Source organism: Canis lupus, chromosome 20 (assembly GCF_003254725.2).
Source record: "Canis lupus dingo isolate Sandy chromosome 20, ASM325472v2, whole genome shotgun sequence".
Taxonomy (NCBI): domain Eukaryota; kingdom Metazoa; phylum Chordata; class Mammalia; order Carnivora; family Canidae; genus Canis; species Canis lupus.
This window is the reverse complement of record NC_064262.1, coordinates 57943082-57962606: the sequence shown is the minus strand read 5'-3', so window position 1 is coordinate 57962606 and position 19525 is coordinate 57943082. Positions and strand designations below refer to the sequence as shown.

Sequence of the window (19525 nt, the reverse complement as noted above, 5' to 3'; positions counted from 1 at the left end):
ACCTTCCCAGACGCAGGCCCCGCAGGTCGTCGGGCGGCAGCTCTGCTGGCTGGCTCAGGGCCCCGCGGCCCCTAGTCCCCTCGTGGCCCCACCTGGGCCCCCAGGAGGGTCTCGCCCCCGTCTGACCGGGGCTGCCTCTGAGCCAGGACCGATGTAGAGAACAGCAAACCTGTCTGATGGGTTGGAGATCCGCCCCCGACAGGATCGGGACTCTGTGCTGGGCTGGGACACCGGCTGCGGGGTACACGTGAGCCCTGCCCAGGCGGCCTCCCGGGGGTGGTGAGGCTGTGGGGGCGGGGGGACCCTCAGGGAGAGGGCTCAGAGTGTGGGGGTCAATCAGGAGGCCTGGGCCCGGGGGGGGGGGCTGCCTTTATCCTGGGGGCAGCAGGGGGCTGGGGCAGAGCAGTGGCAGGGTCGGTCGGCGGGGGCTGGAGGTCGCTGCAGGTCACTGCATGTGCGAAGTCCTGGGACACTGGGGCCACATCCCGGCTCCTCTGGGGACAAGACGTGGGTCTGCGGGGGCTGATCTGCGGCCCCGAGGCCAAAGGAGACTTCGAATTTCTTTCCGTCAGGGGCCTATAGTGAGCGGGAGGAGAGTTGGGAGCGGGCTGGGGGGATGAGGGCCCTCAGGAGGCCTCCTGACCCGTACTCACCCGCAACCCCAGGTCACAGGGGAGCTTGGCTTTGTCCCCGGAGCACTGGGGAGCCATGGACGGACATAGAGCAGCAGCAGGGGTGCAGCTGGGGCAGGCGGGCATAGGGATGCAGGTGAGCACAGGGGATACCTGGGGGGGCCATGAGACGGACAGGGGGAGGGTGACTTGAGGCCTGGGGCCTTGCCATCACGGGAAGCATCTCAGGGGACAGGGAGCGGGGCGCGCCCAGGATGCTCCCAGGCCGCGGAGGAGCAGGACGGAGCCTGCGCACCCTGCCAGGTGAGAGCCCCACCCGGCCAGCGTCCTCTGGCCTGTGCCAGCCCCGAGCACTGATGTCACCGTCCCCCGGGACCTGCCCTGCCCTGGAGGGAAACTCCGGGCCAGCTGGGGCCTGCTGACTCACATGCAGGTCCCAGGTGCACCCCAGGAGCTAGGCTCCGCAGCGACGAGGACCCCACGACCCCACGGCCCTCTGCCCCTGGGCTGAGGAAGGAACCGGGCTCCCCTCCCAAGTCACAGTCCCCATCAGGGTCTGCAGGGCCCACAGGCCAGCGCTTGGGGGCGGATGTTGGAGCTGGCCCAGACCTCCTCCCCAGCCGGTCACCTCGGTCACCTCACGTCCCACGGGCAGAGGGGAGCCTTCGCCGGACAGCACCTGACTGGACACTTCCTGGGTTCAAATCTTGGCTCTGCCAGCCCAGTGGCTGCGTGACCCCAGGCAAGGGATTTAACCCCTTGGTGCCTCAGTGTCCCTGTCCACAAAACGGGGACAATCCTAGTACCTCCTTGGAGGGTTTTTATGAGAATCTGGCAAGAACCACTTGAGCAGGGCTTGGGGCATGGGGAGGACTTTGTGGTAAAAATCTTTAAAGAAAACAGGGCGCCCGGGGGGCTCCGTCGGTGACGCGTCTGCCTTCGGCTCAGGTCACGATCCCAGGGTCCTGGGGTCGAGTCCCGCATCGGGGCTCCCCACTCAGTGGGGCGTCTGCTTCTCCCTCTACCTCTCACCCCTGCTTGTGTTCTTTCAAGCTCGCTCTCTCTCCTGCTCTCTGTCAAATAAATAAAATCTGAAAAAGAAAAGAAAGAAAAACAATTCACGGCAGCATGATTCATAATAGCCAAGAAGTGCAAACAGATGAACGGGTACACACAGCGTGTCCCCCGCGCACGGGCACGTCCCCGGCCTCGAACAGGAGCGAGGCGCCCCCACCCGCCCCGGGGATGGACCCCGAACCCCCGATGTTCAGGGAGGGGATCAGACACAGGAGGCCCCGCAGGGTGCGAGTCCACGTGTGTGACACGTGCAGGACGGGGAGGGGCCTTGGGGGCTGGGGGCTGGGCAAGGGTGAGGGGGACAGGGACCTGGTGTTTGTAGGGATGATGAAAATGGTTTGAAGCTGCTGAGTGCGCTCCACGCAGGTGAATCGTATGGTTGAAAAGGCTTTTATGTCCTGTGAACGTCACCGAAAGAAAAGCAAAAAGACGAGGGTTGCCCGGCAGCCTCAGCCCTTGCCTCAAGATCTTGCGACTCTTGATCTCGGGGTCGGGAGTTCGAGCCCCACGCTGGGTGTAGAGTTTACCTTTAAAAAAAAAAGGCTTAGGGGATCCCTGGGTGGCTCAGCGGTTTGGCGCCCGCCTTCGGAGAAGCCTGCTTCTCCCTCTGCCTGTGTCTCTGCCTCTCTCTCTCTCTCTCACTCTCATAAATAAATAAAAATAAAATAAAATAAATTTTAAAAAGGCTTAAAAACCAGACAATCGCCACAGGCAACCAGAGGGGTGATAGATGTCACAGCAGGGTTGACACCTGCGCCCCGAGTCACAGATACACCGCCAGGGTCAGTCGGGGCCGTGGCTCTGATGGATGGGCCGGTTCAGGGGGCCCCGCAGCCATCGAGCGAGCGCGGAGCGGACAGCAGGGGCCCCGAGGGGCCGGCGGGGACGGCACCTCGCCTCTGTGCTCTTCCTCCAAAACCCGTCACCCCGGTCTCACCCAGAGAGTAACACTGGACCAACCCCAGGCGAGGGTGCCTTGTAGACCCGACCTCAACGCCGTCCAGGCTCCCAAGTCAGGGGAAGTCGGGTACGCTGCCACGTTCCGCGGGCGCCTAAGACGACGTGACAAGTGTTGTGCGGGATCAAGTGTCGTGCGGGATCCCGGCGGGGTCCTGGGGCAGAACAGGGGCTCTGGGGGAACCACAGGAACTGCAGACGGACGGAGGACATTCGTTAGTCGTGTGCCGGCACAAGCGTCCCAGGCTAATGTCAGAGGTTCACAGCGCACGGAAGGGCGCCGGGCACGCCAGCCCTCCATGTGGCCTTTGCGACTCTCCTACAGACCTAAGCCGATAAAATAGTAATAACTAACAAATAAATAAACATACAAATAACTAAGTAAATAATATTAAAACCTGACCCCGTCAGGCTGCTGCTGCTGCATGGGGCTCCCTGCCCAAGGCGGTGAAGCCCCCCGGGCCACCGGCCGCACTTCCACGTCCAAAACCCCCTGCGTGAGTCTTCTCTCCCAGGTTGGTTAGAATCTTTTGGTTGCAAGTGACAGAAATCGCAACTGAAACTAGCTTTCTTTTTTTTTTCTTTCTTTTTTTTTTTTTGTAAATGGGAATTTTTCTGCTCCTGGAACCGAAAGGTCCAGGGATAGATCTAAGTCACGGTTCTCCCCGGAAGCGCTGCTGACATTTGGGGCCAAATGGTTCTTTGCATCGAGCAGATGCTGGGGGTGCTGGGGGTGGTGCTGAGCAGCCTCCCTGGCCCCCATGTCCTCCGTCCCAGGATCCCCCCAAGTGTGACAACCACAGACATCCTCAGACACCACCCAGTGTCCCCCCCGCTCCCCTCCCCGAGGATGAGACCACTGATCAGACTGCTTTCAGGCTTGGCTCGATCCAGGACATTCATCTATCTCTGCACCTCTTGGCTCCCTCACGCAGCCTCTGCAGACCAAGCCCGAAGCTTGAAGGAGACTGTAGCTGCCCTGAGAGGTCTGCGGGCGGGTCCAGCCTGTCACCCTTCACGACATAGACTGCACGGCACCGAAACAGACCTTTATGTTGGTTGTTTTTTTTTTTTTTTTTTTTTTAGAGATTTTACTTATTTGACACAGAGAGAGCACAAGCAAGCATGAGCGGGGCAGAGGGAGAAGCCGACTCCCCGCTGAGCAGGGACCCCCCCGATTGGAGATTGGAGCTCCATTCCAGGACCCCAGATCACGCTCTGAGCCCAAGGCAAACGCTCAACCGCCGAGCCACCCAGGTGCCCGTGGATAAATAAGTCTAAATAAATAAAGTAAGTAAGTAAGTAAGAAGCTCCATTCTCACGACCCCGAGATCAAGAATCACAGGCTCCACTGACCGAGCCAGCCACGTGCCCCACGACTTTTTTGTCTTTAAGTGGCGGAGGAAAAAAAAAGGCCAGAAGAAGAATCGTTTTGCGACACGTGCAATGTTGTGAGATTTCAGAGCCCGTTAACAAAGGTTGATTGGCGCAGCCACGCGCCTCCGTCTAGCTGTCGTCTGCGGCTACGTTCAGGACACAGCCAGCAGAGCCGAGCGGTTGTGACAGAGTCCATTCGGCCCCTAAGGCTGAGAGTATTTGGTCTCTGGCCCTTCAGAGAGTAGGTGAGTTGACCCCAGCTCCACGCGGCCGTGTGTCGTCCCCGGGCAGTGACACAGGCATCCCTCCAAGCCCGGGAGTCTCCTCTGTTGATTGGAGGATGGTGAGGGGAGGAAGGACCTCGGCCTATAGGCCAGCAGGGAGCTTTGGGTCAGCGTGTGTCAACCACGACTGTCACTGTCCCCCTCAGGTGGCCTGGACAGAGGGCCTCCTGCAGCCTTCCTGGGAGCCAGGTAGGAGGAGAAAGCCGCACCCGCATACCGCACGCCTGCACGTCCTTGTGTGTCAGAACCACGGTGCAACCTCATACAGTCACCCCCGATGGGGTGCATCGACAGTGACCTGCACCTTGAGTGGGGGGTGACGTGTGTGTTGGGGTGGGGAGCACTTAGCCAGGAGGGCCAGGGGTAGGGGTGATTCTGAGGAAGTGACAGTTGAGCTGCTCACCTTGACCCTCGGGGGAAGCATGTCGCAAACAGCGGGAACAGCAAGTGCCAAGGCCCTGGGGCAGAAAGGACCTACGTCTGGCTACGGAAGATGAAAGGATAACGACGCTGCAGCATAACAACCCCCAGCCTAGACCAGAGTGGCCAGGCCACACCGAGATGGTGGGTCCCTCATCCATGACCATCCCTCCACGTGCCTCTCGCCCCACAATCTGGCCTTGCCTGGGTTCCCCAACTAGAGAATGGGGACTCACACCCAATAAGGTTCTGGAGCATCGGTTCTGTGCTGGCCTGGCTGTGTGTCTTGCCGGGCAGCATGTGTCTGTGAGTCCCAACCCCTTGTGAGTGATGGGCCTCTGGTCCCAGGGAGGGGGCCCCCTTCCAGGCATCGGCTTCTGGGAAGTGTCCTCAAGCCTCCATCCTGCAATTCAAGTTGAGAGGCGTCCACATGGGGCTGAGTCTTGGGGAGCGGAGAACGGTAGGCAGCCAGCGTGGGGACAGCTCCTCGGGGACCCCCTCTGCCCACGACCCCTGGAAGAGCCCCCCACCGGGCTCCCAAGGCAGCTCCGGCGCACAGCATGCATATTCCCAAATGCAAAGAAGGCTTGAAAGGATTTTGTGGCAAGAAGTGAATACCTGGAGGTGCGAGGGGCAAAACTGGATCCTTTTCTGGGAAGCACTGGGGGCAGAGGGAAGGGGTGTGCGGGGGCTTCGGGAGTGAAGGAAAGATCTTCTTGTATTTTAAAGGTTTTTTTTTAACGTTTATTTTATGGGGGAGGAGAAGAGAAGGGGAGAAGCAGGCTCTGGGGTGGGGGGACCCTTCCTGCCTCTGGGGGCTCCAGGCACCCCTGGGCTTGTGGCTGTGACTCCCTCCGTCTCTGCCTCCGGCGACACCTGGTCATCACCATCAAATTTCCCGAGCGTGTGTCTTATAAGGACGATTGTCATTAGATTCAGGGTCCCCCTCAGTCACCGAGGATGATCTAGTCTCAAGACCGGTGACTTGATTTCAACAGCAAAAACCTTATCTCCGAGTGAGGTCACACTCACGGGCTCCGGGGACTTGGACGGGGACACCCGTCAGGGACCACCCACAGCCCCACGAACCTTGCGGGGACTATAAATGCCGCGGCCGTGCCAGGGCTGCCCAGCGCCTCAGCTGGCACATTCCGTCTAGGGCGGCCCGAAGTGAACTCCTAGACGTCATGCTCTTTCTCCTATAGGTGACGCTTCGTTGTGTGTGTCTCTACAGCAGAGTCCCACCCGGGGACACCCGGGCGTGTCTGGGATGCCGTGGGTGTCAGCACCGGGGGCACTCCTGGCATCGCACGGGGAGGGGGGCCTGGGGACCCGGCTCAGTCCCCGGAGGCCCCGGGACCCCAGAGAGGACGACCCCGCCCCCCGCAGGGTCCTCGGGCCTGGGGAAGCCAGAGCACCTGGCGTAGCGACAAGTGTGTGACTCTGGGCATCGCCGCCCCGTGACCGTGTGTGCGACAAGACCCAAAAGTGGTGACAACGGTGATAATCCAGAGAGTCCCCGCCCTGAGGGGTGAGAAGGGGGTGTCGAGCCCCGTGGTGTGCAGCGTTTCATCCTCACGTGTAGACACACGCAGACACACGTGGACGTGCACAGGGAGCCGCACCGCCCCAGCCCGCAGCCGGCTGCAGTCCCCGCCCGCCCCCTGGCGGCCGCAGGGCCCCCCACACCCTGCCCCTCCCGGCCGCGCCCTAACCTGGAACCCCGCGGGATTCCCGGGGGAGGCTCACGTCCCCTTGGGAGCACCTGTGGGGCTCCTGGGGCCCCCACTCTGTGGCTGAGCCGGTCCGTGAGACGGCTGGGCCTGGGCTCAAGAGCCTGGCCCTGAGGACACCCGGAGCAGAAGGGGACCCAGGTGCAGCAGCCCCAGGTCGGCCGCCAGGAGGCACGCTGGCTTCCTGTCCTCGTTTAGGGAAGGGGGTACAGGGAGTCTGGGCCTCGGAGCTGGCGCAGTGGGAGGGGCAGCAGCGGAGGCAAGGGCCCCGCTGGGCACAGGCGTCTGCGTGGGGGTCACGGGCGGGCAGGGGAGAAGAGAGGGTGAGGGGGAGCGTGGGAGGACAGGAGGGCGGCGGCAAGGCCAGAGCCCTGGGGCCTCACGGTTTAGTCTCAGGCTCCACCGATACCAGGGCTCTCCCACCTGTGACCTGGGGCCTGGGCCTGTAGCCTGGGACCCCCCATAACCTAGAGCGTCCACTATAACCTGGGGTGTCCCACTATGACCTGCCTCCCCACCCCCTGGAACCTGGAGTCCCAGCTCCACTGTGGCCCCGGGCAGGTGGCTGGCTGCCTCACTCAGGGCACCTGTGATGGAACATTCCATCACCCCCGAAAGCAACACTTTCCCCATCAGTAGTCACCCCCGTTCCCTTCCCATCCCACCAACAGACCTCCTCCCAGCACCCCCACCCCCCTCCCTGCGTGTGGACGAGCCCATCCTGCATGTGTCACACACGCGGACTCACACCCGTGGGGCCTCCTGTGTCTGGTTCCCTTCCTGAGTGTCGTGGGCTCGGGGTCGGTCCCTGGGGTGGCGCGTGGGCACCTCGCTCCTGCTGGCGGCCCAGGGACGTGCCCGTGGGTGGGGGACACGCTGTGTGTACCCGTTCATCTGCGGGTGGACGTTGGGTATTTTCCTCACTCCTGGCCGTCGTGAATCGTGCTGCTGTGAACACGCAGTGTACCAGTTTCTGTGTGGACACGCGGGCCCGCGCCCACGAGAAGAGCAGCCGGGCCACACGGAAGCACGGACACACTGTATTTAACCTTTTGGCATTTTTCCAAAGTGGCTGCACCACTCCTACCAAATTTCCAGGTTCTCTATGTCCTTGTCAACGCTTATGATTGTCCATTGCTTTTGTCACAGCCATGCCCGTGGGTGTGGTTAATTTTAGTAACATGTTTTACTTTATTTTAAAGATTTTATTTATTCCCGAGAGAGAGAGAGGCAGAGACCCAGGCAGAGGGAGAAGCAGGCTCCATGCGGGGAGCCTGAGGCGGGACTCGATCCCGGGACCCCAGGGTCCTGCCCTGAGCCCAAGGCAGACACTCAGCCGCTGAGCCCCCAGGCGTCCCAAGTGTTTCTTTTAATCCAACCTCTGAAATCCTCATGTGATTGTGCATCGGTGTAAATTATCAACAAGACGTCGTAGAAGTTCTTACCTTTCCATGCAAAGCCTTGGAAATTGTGTGTAGTCACAAGAACATGTTTGGACAACCACTCTATAGAGCTTAATAGACACGCGTGGTCAGTGGCTACTGTCAGGGATGGCACAGCTCTCATAGCTGAGGACACAGAGCGACAGACCCAGTCCTAGTCCCAGACAGCTCCAGTCTAGTGCCAGAGACGGAACAAAACCAGGTAAAGGAAGGTATGGGACAACTTCTCATGGTGACAAGTCTTGAACAGGAAATCATACGGGGCTGTGCTGCAGGGAGTGCCCCGGGGGGGCGGGTTCCTGGGGGGGGGGCGCATCTGAGCTGACCTGGTGCCTTCGTGGACTTTCTACAGTGGTCACTGAACATGTCCTGGGTCCCTTCTGTGGGGACTCCTGTCCATCAGGAGAGGGGGGTGGGCTCCGGGAAGGCCCGGGAAGGCGCGGGAAGCCTACCGACGCCGAGATTTCCGGAACGCGGGGTGTAAGCCAGTAGCCACAGCAGTGGGCGAGACCAAAGGGATCGAGCTGGGCTGCACCCCGTCCTATTCTGTTCTACGGAAGACATCGTCTAAAAGTGGTGTCCCCTCTCCTTGAAGCGTTTGGTGGAAATTCACCAACGAAAGGTCTAGGCCTTCCTTGTCTTTGTTGAAAACATTTTCACTGCAGGTTTCCGTTCATTCTGAGATTACGGTGATTATTTCCTCTTGAGGGAGCTCTCGTCTTGGGGTCCTCCACGGTGCTGTCCCATCGCAACGAGGATGTTGGATTTACTGGCACAGAGTTGTTTCCAGTACACGATCCTTTATCATATCTGCGGCGTCTGTAGGGACATCCTTTCGGTCATTCTTGACGTCGCTCCTCTTTCTTGGCCAATCTGGTCTGAGGTCCGTCATTTTCTTCAAAATCCTTTCAGAGAACAATTTCTTGGTCTCATGGGTTTTCCCCGATGGTTTTCCGCCCTGATCTCTGAGATGTCCTTGGTCCGGGAATGGGGTGAAGCCCATGCACGTTGTCCCCCACATACTGTCCCCCGGTGTACGGTGTTCCTCAGTGCACGCTGTCCCCTGGTGCACACTGTCCCTCGCACGCTGTCCCCCGGTGCACGCTGTCCCTTGCATGCTGTCCCCCGGTGCATGCTGTCCCTCACACGCTGTCCCCCAGTGCACGCTGTCCCCCGGTGCACGCTGTCCCTCGGTGCACGCTGTCCCCTGGTGCACACTGTCCCTTGCACGCTGTCCCTCATTGCACTTGTACCCTGGTGTATGCTGTCCCTAGCACGCTGTCCCCTGGTGCACGCTGTCCCCCGGTGCATGCTGTCCCTCAGTGCATGCTGTCCCCCGGTGCATACTGTCCCTCGCACGCTGTCCCTCAGTGCACGCTGTCCCCCGGTGCACGCTGTCCCCCGGTGTATGCTGTCTCTCGCACGCTGTCCCCCGGTGCACGCTGACCCTCGCACGCTGTCCCCCGGTGCACGCTGTCCCTCAGTGCATGCTGTCTCCCAGTGGATGCTGTCCCTCGTTGCACGCTGTCTCTCGTTGCACGCTGTCCCTTGGTGCACGCTGTCCCTTGCACGCTGTCCCTCGTTGCACGCTGTCCCCCGTTGCACGCTGTCCCTTGCACGCTGTCCCCCGGTGCACGCTGTCCCTCGCACGCTGTCTCTCGTTGCACGCTGTCCCTTGTTGCACACTGTCCCTCGCACGCTGTCCCTCGGTGCACGCTGTCCCCCGGTGCACGCTGTCCCTCGCACGCTGTCTCTCGTTGCACGCTGTCCCTTGTTGCACACTGTCCCTCGGTGCACGCTGTCCCTCGGTGCACGTTGTCCCTCGCACGCTGTCCCCTGGTGCCTCACGCACGCGGCCGTGGGTACCCGGCAGGTCTTGGGCTCAGAACCGCGGCCTGCAGCCCACCCCGGAGTGCCAGCGCCCCCAGTCCCCAGGCCCGGGCTGGGGCGAGTCCGAGCTTCACGCGGGACGGGCCGACGGTTCCGGGAACACAATCTCGGAGGACGTGAAGGCACAAAGGCGGGGAAGGACGGCCCGCCGCAAGGGAGGCGCGGGGGCTTCCTCCAGCCCGCGTAGCCCAGCCTGCCGAGCTGCCGCCCCCCCTCCCGGCCCCAGCTCCCGGGGACGCTCGGCACGGGCCCTCGGCCGCGAACGGACCGCTCCGGGCACTCTCGGAGTCATCTCCACGCCCCGCGCGGGGTCGACCTCACGCCCCCCCCCCCGCGCCCAGCCCCGCAGGCTCCGCCCGCTGGCCGGCCGCGTGGCCCCGGGGCCCCCGAGCCCAGTCCCCCGGCCCGCGGGCGCGCTGCCCGCCGCACAGCCGTTCCCAGGCGGCCGTTGTCGCCCACGACCCCCGCCCGCCGCCCCGCGCCCCTCCGAGGCCGAGCCGCCGCAGCGACTCCCCGCGCGCCCGCTTCCCGCCAGCCCCGCCTCCCCGTGACGGGCGCCTCGGCGGCCCAATGAGCCGAGCGGTAGCCGCCCCCGGGGCGGGGCCGAGGGTGAGCCAATCCCCACTTGGGCGCCCGCCTGGGTCCAAACGGCCCAATCGGCGGCGGCGGCGGGGCGGGCCTCGGGGGCGGGGCCTGCCGCCTCAGCCAATGGGCGGGCACGCCGGCGGCGGCAGGGGCGGGCGTGCGGCGGCGCGGCGGCGCAGGGCGGGGGCGGGAGGTAAACAAGATGGCGGCGGCGTGTCGGGCGCGGAAGGGGGAGGCGGCCCGGGGTGTCCGCGACTGAGGCGGGGCGCGGGAGGCGGCGGCGGCGGCGGCGGCGGGCGCCGGCCGGCTCCGCGGCGCCTTGCATGGGCTGGGCCCCCGCGCCGCCCCGCCTGCTCCACGCGCGCGGCGGCTGCGGCGGGGGCGCTCGCCGTCCGGGCCCCGGCGGCCTCGGGAAGCCCCGGCCCGGGCCTTCGGCCTGCGCCGCCGCGGCCGCTCGGAGCCCTCCGGGTGCCCGCGCCCCGCGGCCCGCGGCCGGCGGCGTTCGCGGCCGAGAGCGAGCGCGGGCTGCCGTTTGGGGCGGGGGGCGGCCGCTGCGGGGGCGCCGGCTCCGACGGAAGTTGCTCCCCGCGGCGGGAGGGCCCCGGGCAGCCCCCCGGCCCCCCGACGCGCGCCCGGGGCTGGCGGGGGCGGACGCCGCTGCGCCCCGCGCCGTCCGGAGAGGCGCCCGCCGCGGCCTCGGGCCCCCGGGACGGCGGGCCCCGCCGGGAGCCGCCCCCGGCAGCGCGCCCGGCCGCCGGCACCGCTCGGCTGCGCAGCCCGGGGCCCGGGGGCCGGCGGGTCGCCGCGGGGCCCTGTCTGGGCGCGCGCCCCGGCCCGCTGGTGATGCCCGGCCCGGAGGGGACTCGGCCCGGCCGCAGCGGCGCTCGTCCGAGGGTCTGAAGTCCCTGGAGGATGACCTAGCGCTCGGAAGCCCCACCGGCCTCCGGAGGGCCCCCGTGGACGCGCCGGCCCGGCCCGCAGCCGCGAGGCGGGCAGGCACCCAGACTTGCGACGCCCCGCGCCCGCGGCCGCCGGGGCTCCGGGCCACGCGCGCCTCTTGAACTCACGACTAGTACAATCGTTTCTTTCCGGACAGGGGTTTTCCTGTTTTTTTTTGTTTTTTTTTTTTTCGATTTTTCCTTTTTTTGCATTTTTGTTGACTTTTTTTTTGGGGGGGGGGAGGGAGGGTTTGTTTTCGGGCCTTTTATTTTGGAGAAGGGAATTTTAGGGGGACAAAAGGAAGAACCGCGCACCAGGGGCAGCAGATAAGGGAGATAAGGGACCGCCGGCCACAGTCGGAGGCGCTGGGTCCAGAATGGATGTGGCCGACCCGCAGCAGCTGGGCATGTTTACGGAGGGGGAGCTGATGTCCGTGGGGATGGACACGTTCATCCACCGCATCGACTCCACGGAAGTCATCTACCAGCCCCGCCGCAAGCGGGCCAAGCTCATCGGCAAGTACTTGATGGGAGACCTGCTAGGGGAGGGCTCCTACGGCAAGGTGAAGGAGGTGCTGGACTCGGAGACGCTGTGCAGGAGGGCTGTCAAAATTCTCAAGAAGAAGAAGTTGCGGAGGATCCCCAACGGCGAGGCGAACGTCAAGAAGTAAGTGTGGACTTCCTGGGTCGTTGCGCGGGCAGCCAGCAAGGTCGGTCATCCTCCCCCCTTTCCTTCTTGCTTGTTCCCGTTCCTTAAACTGTCGAGGTGCCCGGGCAGCTCCTGTGTCCTCCTCCCCAGGGCAGGTGTTGTTGGGAACCTGCTCAGGTACCGTGCGGCGAGTCAGGCCAGCTTGCGGCAGCTGGGTGTCCCCTTCCTTCCGATGCTGGCGTCCAAGCCTTTTCCAGATGAGGGTGCGTCCCATCCCCCCCCTTCACCCTCCCAGCTGTCGAAAGAATTTAGGTGCCCAGTGTAACCAGCCAATGTTTATTTGGCTCTGAGAATTTGTGTTCCTAAACGGCCCTGGCCACCACCAGCAGGTTTTCTGCACAGCGCAGCGTGCAGCTGTTACTAGGGCCAGGCGAAATGCGATTTGTTTACCCTGTTGGAGGGGAGCCCTGCGGTTGCCAAAAATAATTGTTTGCCCTGGCTTATCGGTCAGCAGGGGGTAACTCAGCCTTTTCTTACTCACTTGGGATGTGACACCAGACACATCCGTGACTGCAGGCCCAGGTGACTCCCTGGGAGAGGAACCAGATTGTGTCCTGGCAAACTTTTTACCCAAACTTCTTCAGGCGCGTCAGCCCCTAGGCGTCGCAGAGGTGTTGAAGTCTGTGCTGGAGTCTCCCCAACCCCCAAGGATGGGGCGGGGGGGGGGGGGGGTGCGTCTCCATCCCTCTCGCTGATCTCAGGAGGGGGCGTCCCTCCTCATGGCTGCCACCCACTGGGTCCCCGCCCCGCCTGGGCTCCTGCTCCTCCCAGCCTCCAGTTTCCCAGAAGGGGTTTATCTCTCGGGCCAGGCAGCAGGACTGACGACCTTGGACGTCCCTCCAGGCCCATCCTGGAAAGTGCTGCTCCCCTATCCGCGTGCACCTCCCCCTTCCTGGCCGGGTTGGCTCTCACGCAGAAGCTGAGCTGTGTTCCCTCGCTCCGGGCTGGCTTGGGTCTGGGCGTGGTGAAGCTGTGGATGGAACGGGGAACCCAAACCGGACTGGCTCTGCTGTTGATGCGCAGCTGGCCGGGGCGGTCGTCTTCCCGTGCGGTCCGAAGGCAAGCCTGGCGGTGTTGTGGCGAGGTCTTTTTATCCCTAGTGACCTGAGGGATGCTTCATTGGTCGCCCAGCCTGTGGGCGCCGAGAAGGGATGGCCGGGTGCCCTGGGGCCAGCCTCTTACCTGTGAGGTGGGGTGGGGGAGACTGAGGCAGGTGGCAAGCCAGCGCCCCCTGAGGTCCAGGTGACCCTCACCTCCAGTCAGAAATCCCCATTCAACCCCTGGCTTCTAAGTCCTGTTGGCTCATTAAGCCAGACGCACCTGGGAGTTATGTGGCCTCGGGCTGCCTGTTTGCCACCCTTGTGGGGTGGGGGACAGTGAGCTCCTGCCCTGGAAACAGCTCCTCCCCCAGTGTCCCAGGTCCACCTTGGTCCTCCTGGCTCCTCTTCAGTCTCATCCCCTGATATGTGTGGGCAGCAGGGTGCCGGTCCCTTCCCTGCTAGTTGGAGGCAGCCGGGTCCGTGCAGATGTTCGGGTGCTGGCTCCTTTGCTCCGTGCTGCTGGGGCTTCCCCAGACCCCAGCCTTCTGGGAGCAGCGCCTCGAGGTTCCCAGAATCCGTGAGTCCCGTTCAAGGGCTAGGGCTGGGTTCTAGCACCAGTTGACCTGTGGCTGGGGCACCCAAGCCCACCCTGCTAGTGGTTCTGGGGCGGCTGGTGGCAGCAGAGTGGAGCAGGCCCCAGGACCCTGCGGACCCCTGTTGCGGTGGACACATGCCTGTCTATGCTGAGGCACAACGTACCTGTTGTGCGGGCACTCGGTCATGACGCGCGGTGTGAGACTTGACAAACGGCACACACCCAGGGTCAGACTGCCACCTACAAGAGTTCCCTGATGCTCCATGGAGACACATGACCAGAACCTGACTGGGGGGTTGACGGGCGCTGGCGTCCCAGTCTCTGCTTTCCTGAATGGTCAGCAAGGCCCCCAGAGCTGGTGGAGACATCTGGGTGTGCAGTGTTGGGGCTGCAGGGCGCTCGGTCCTGCAGTGTCCATCAGAAGAACCTGAGGGGAAACTGAGGCCTGGCAGGTGCAGTGTTGGGAGTCCCCAGCTGGCTTGGCAGTTGGCATAAGGTGTCACAGTGGTAGGGCACTTGGCCCGTTTCATCAGCTCAGGACCCGGCTTTCATGAGAAGGAAAGGGGTGTCCTTGCAAGAGGAGGTCTGGGCTCCCGGGTCAGCCTTGCTGCCAGCCGGCTGCAGGGAAAAAAAGGCTCCTTTGTCTTCGAGAGGCTTAATAAACTCCAATTGCTTTTTCCCAAGTGAAGTGTCCGGAACCTTCCAGACAAGCCTCAGGAGTCCCAGCTTGGACTAGAAGCTTTTTTTAAAAAAATGACGTCTGTGATCAAGTTTGGGGGGAGGCTCAGGACGTGCCCACTTTGTGTGGTTTTCTCCCAAGAACTGCTGTGGGCCTGTGCTTGCCCCCCTCTTCCTCATGCTCCTTGAAGCTAGCATGTTTTTATACAGCAAGAGAGTTTCAGAAAGCTTCAAGTAAAAAAAATATATATATCAGTCATGAATTCAGAACATGTTCTCTTGTCATATGTGTTCAAGTTTTTTTTTATCTTCTTATAGATAAAACTTTTTATAGACTCACCAATTTTATTTTAAAGAATTGTATTTATTTACCTTTTTTTTTTTTATGATAGTCACACAGAGAGAGAGAGAGAGAGAAACAGAGAGAGATTGGCAGAGACACAGGCAGAGGGAGAAGCAGGCTCCATGCACCGGGAGCCCGATGTGGGATTCGATCCCGGGTCTCCGGGATCGCGCCCTGGGCCAAAGGCAGGCGCCAAACCGCTGCGCCACCCAGGGATCCCTATTTACTTATTTGAGCGCGTACATGAGCAGGGCGCTGGGCAGAGGGAGAGGCCGACTCCCTGCTGAGCTGGGAGCCCGATGTGGGGCTCCATCCCAGGACCCCAGGATCGTGACCTGAGGGATGCTTCATTGGTCGAGCCACCCAGTCACCCCTCATCGTTTTTATTGTTGTATTTTTATCCCGCATCATTTGTAGAAGATAAGTCATGTTCACTTGTTTTTCTGACAGGCAGCAGAATCACATGGATTGAACCCGTAAGAGTTGGGAAGAAGGCAAACGTTTGTGGAGTCTCCCTCACTCCCTCCTCTCTGGGGCACTAGGGGGATCTGCTGCCGCGTGTCCTGCCCGTGGGGTTTTGTGCGGGTATAGGCAAAACTGCACGTTCTTCCCCTTTTGCACAGTTGCTTCCCCGGGCTGGCGCACTTCACAGGGCAGGTAGTAAACCGGCTGGGCCCTGCAGGCCTCGGACTGCTGCACGTCCGTGCTGGAGCAGCGGGAAGGCAGCCACAGGCCGCAGGTGTGTGACCCAGTGGCTGCACCCACGACAGTGTGCAGACGCCACGACTCACTTTTCAGTCTCGTGTGTTACAAAACATTGTCCTTTGTGGGGTTTTCTTCTGTTGGCTGTTGAGAAATGTGGAAATCGCTTGCTGCTCGCTGCCGCCGTCTAGTCGCGGGGCAGTCACTGTGGCCTCTCAGGCGTGGTTCTTGGACCCCTGCCCTTCCGGCCCAGCCAGTTTGCTTTTTCTAATGTCAGGCTTCTAGGTCATCCCCATGGCGGCCTTGTTGGGGTGCAGCGCTCCACCGTCAGGCCTCACCTGCCTCCTGCTGGTGGCTCCTGTGCTGCGTTGGGGAATTCCTTGCTTTCCCGTCCCATTGCAAGTGCAAGGGTATTTGAAGGGCATGTCAGCTCAAGTGGAGTTTTTGGGTCAAAGGGAGCACGTGTGCGTTTGATAAGCTATGTCCAGAGTGCCGGTCCCCCTAGCGTCCCCAGCCGGTCTCCTCCAACCAGATTCTCGGTCCTGAGTGGCCAGGAGCACGGGTCCTCGCGGGCGGCAGTGGCCTGTAAGCAGGTGTGGGTTTCCAGGCTGGGGCGTCAGTGAGGCCGGGGACCGCCTTGTGGTGATGGGCACATAGTTGGATCTGGACAGTGAGTGATTGGGCTTTCAGTCCACAGTCAGAGCCCAGGACTCTCGGCTCTTGTTCTTGTCCCAAGTGGCCTCTGCAAGGTCCCAGCATCTGTCCCTCCCCACCCCCGCCCCGTCCTGGGAAGGGTTCCACGGGGAGCCCAGGCTGGCCGGCCGCCAGAGGCGGCAGCAGGAGGGCGAGGTTTGTCCGCGCGCACACCCACGGCCAAGGGCCCGGGGCCTCCCTGAATGTCTGGTCGGTCCCTGTGGGGGGAGGGGGAGTTGATTCTGAACCGTGGGAGCTCAGGGCCACCCTGGGCTCTGGGGACCGTCGGGACGTGTGCCAGGCCTGGGTGTATGGAAGGCTGCCGAAGCTGCCCTTTTCCTGGATCCGCCGTGTGGCTGGACTGTGTTCTTTAACGGCTCTATTGATACGTAACTCACAGAATTCAGAGCGTTAAGGTGTAATTCAGTGGCTTTTAGTGCTTAACCAGGTTGTGGAACTCAGCACCACCTGACTGCAGAACATTCCATCTCCCCAAAAGGAAGCCCCGCCCCCGTCAGCTCCCAGCCCTGCCCAGCCCCCCCTCCGTCCCCCCCCACAAGTCCCCTCCCCGTCCTGCACGTGTCACACACGCAGACTCCACCCTGTGGGGCCTCCTGCGTCCGGTTCCCTCCCTGAGCGTCGTGGGCCAGGGCGGCGTGGGCACCTCGCTCCTGCTCGCGGCCGGGGGACACTCCTGCGTTCCGTGTGTCCATTCACCCGCCGAGGGGTCTCGGGCTGCCTCCGCTTGATGCCTTTCCTGACCCATGCTGTGGGGGACGGGTGTAAATATCTGTGAGTTGCACTTCTAGCAACTTCTCTTGTTTTAGTCTCCCTCCCCGCGCTGGTCGTACGGCTACGGGGATCTGGCCTGATGTCCTTCCACCTGGGCCGCGGTTGCCCCTCGCCTGCCCCTTAGGTGCCCAGGGGACCTGTCCTTGTCTGGAGGGGAGTGACATGTGGGGAGTTCCCTGGGCCGGCTCAGTGTCCCTCTGGGGTGTGTGGAGCCCTTGCTTCTCAGCAGTGGCCCTGGGCCTGTCCCTGTGCCCGTGTGTTTTGTTCGGGGCTGACCTGACCGTGGAGGCAGCTACTTTGTATTTCACTGTAAGCTTGAGTGGCTTTACGACCCTCATTCAGTTTTTCTTCTGGTTAATCAACAAGTGAACGAAGCAGGCCACTTTGGTGAGGCAGCAACGCCGGCGGGTCCCAGGCGGCGCTGGGGGGAGGCTGGTGACCACAGCCCTGAGCCCTGGCGGGGAGGCGGGCCGGAAGCTCGGCTTCCTCTGCCTTCACTTCCTGCATCCTGGCTGAGCTTGCTTTTCCTTTTTCTTTAAACGTTGTTTTTCCTTGGTTTTGGATCCGAGAGTGACTTGTAGGACACGTTGGAAATACAGAGGTGATAGAAACCCCTCCGCCCACCCCAGAGGCCGCTGGGCAGGCGGCGTGGCGGGCCGCCCTCCTGCCTTCTCGCCGGTGAGGCTCTGGCCGTGCGCCCCCGGTTCCAGCCTCGGCGCGGGGCTCCCACTGGCCCTCCGTCAGGCTCTGGGCTGTGTCCCTTCTTCCCAGTGCACATGAGGTGACGTGTTTGCACACGATGCGTCGGTCGCAGTTAACCGAGCAAACGCGAGCGGTCCCGCACACCGCGTGGGTCAGCCCAGTACATGAGAGGGGCGCCTTTTGTTCTTTCAGAACGTACTTTACGGGCATGGGAATAGGAGCGTTGGGCTGTTTTGTTGCGGAGGAAAGGGTGCTGCCCTCTGCTCTGCAGTGAGCTGCTCCAGGAGGATGGACCCGGGAGGTGGTTTCATCCTGACGGCAGCAAGCGGACGGGGAGCCTCGGCCCAGGTTGTCTGAAGACACGAGAAGGGGAGAAGGGAGTGCAGAGCCATGGGCTCCCCCTCTTACCCATAAGGACATGGAGTGAGCTTTCTGGGGGCCCCTGGACTCGCAGTGGGGGGTCCCTGCTCCCAGAGGGAGTGCAGTTGTATTGGCCATCTGTGTGGGGACTTTATGTACGTACGTATGTATGTATGTATTTTTAAAGATTTTATTTATTCATTCATGAGAGACTCACAGAGAGCGAGAGGCGGAGAAGCAGGCTCCATGCGGGGAGCCCGACGTGGGACTCGATCCAGGACTCCGGGGTCATGGCCTGAGCCCTGTCAGATGCCCAACCCCTGAGCCTCCCGGGCGCCCCTGCATGGGGAGTTAGAAGCGTGGTCACAGGCGCCGCCCACCAGGGGCTGCGTGGAGCTCAGCTCCAAACTCCCCAGCCCTGCTTCCTTGGCACCTGCCCCCACAGGTGGTTGCCATTCGGTTGGATGAAGGAAAGGCCTCCTTGTCTCAACTCACGTGTTTTATTTCTATTTTCTTAATTTTTATTTTATCTTATCTTACTTTTTTAAGTAGGCTCCATGCTCAGTGTGAGGCCTGAACTCACAACCCTGAGATCAAGAGTCGGGTGCTCTATCGACTGAGCACGCCAGGCGCCCCGTTGACACATGTGTTTTAGTTGTGTTGCAAGTACCTGAAGTGATCTCTTTGGATGAAGAGGAAGCGTGCCCTGAGGAAGTTTCTGGGGCGGGGAGGTTGGCATGGACAGCTCAAAGGAGCGGCCAGCTGACCCGAGCTGTTGCGGTGTGTCGGGAACCTCAGTCCAACACTGGGGTCAGTGCTGATGATTTCTAGTCCTGTGTGCGTTCCCAGAAAGCTAGAGCTTGGAGGGCGAGCGGTCTGTCCCTGTGGCTGACCCCTCTGTCCCTGATGGCTACGCAGGGCTTACTAACCCAGCTCTCATCCTGCATGGATGCTGTCTCACTCCTGTGCCTCTGCTGGATCCACCCCGGCTGCGACTCCTTGACAGGTGCCCACGCAGCTGCCTCCTAGCTCTGGCTGCTGACCGGGTGGCTCAGTGGGTGTTTGTCTGATGGATGGACAGCAGGTGCCAGACAGTGGTCTCTGAGAGGAGCTGCTCTGCACTCACACCAGGCAGCACATGGCAGTGCCACCAAAGGCTGCTGGCTGGGGGCTGCCGGCGGGCCACACCATGCATCTGTCGGGTGGAAGTAGAGTGTGGCGAGCCAGTGGGTGGAGAGTCTCTGGGTCACAGTGAGCCCTGGGGACAGAGGCTGGGGTGGGAGAGGCAAGGCAGTGGGATGGTTTGGGTGGGAGGGGGTGGAGGAAGGAGCGAGGGAGGATGATGGGCCTGGGTTCCAGGAGGACCTGCCCTGGTCCAGAGGGGCTCGACGGTCTGCTCCAACCCATCAGGGACCTTCTGATCCCTTACAGCAGGGCTCCCACTGACATTGTCCCGCCTTTAGAGGACGGTGGGCTATGTCTGTGGCTGTCAGGACTGGGGGTGCTCCTGGCACCAAGTGCATGGGGGGCAAGGATGCTGCTGACCCCCCACAGAGAGTGACCTGCCCCGATGTTA

The 19525-nt window shown here is 62.0% G+C and overlaps 1 protein-coding gene across 3 annotated transcripts in view; it reads left to right on the top strand.

The window, feature by feature from the left end:
- Positions 1-11576: 11576 nt before the first annotated feature.
- Positions 11577-19525, top strand: part of STK11 (serine/threonine kinase 11) — a 20260-nt gene continuing 12311 nt past the window's right edge. For 2 of the 3 annotated variants that reach the window (XM_025456689.3, XM_049098201.1), the window contains exon 1: positions 11578-12002. In XM_025456689.3, the coding sequence (XP_025312474.1) occupies positions 11713-12002 (290 nt within the window). In that variant the 5' untranslated portion in view covers positions 11578-11712. Of the gene's footprint in view, positions 12003-19525 lie in introns of all 3 variants that reach the window. The other variant, XM_025456688.3, reaches the window with a different exon arrangement.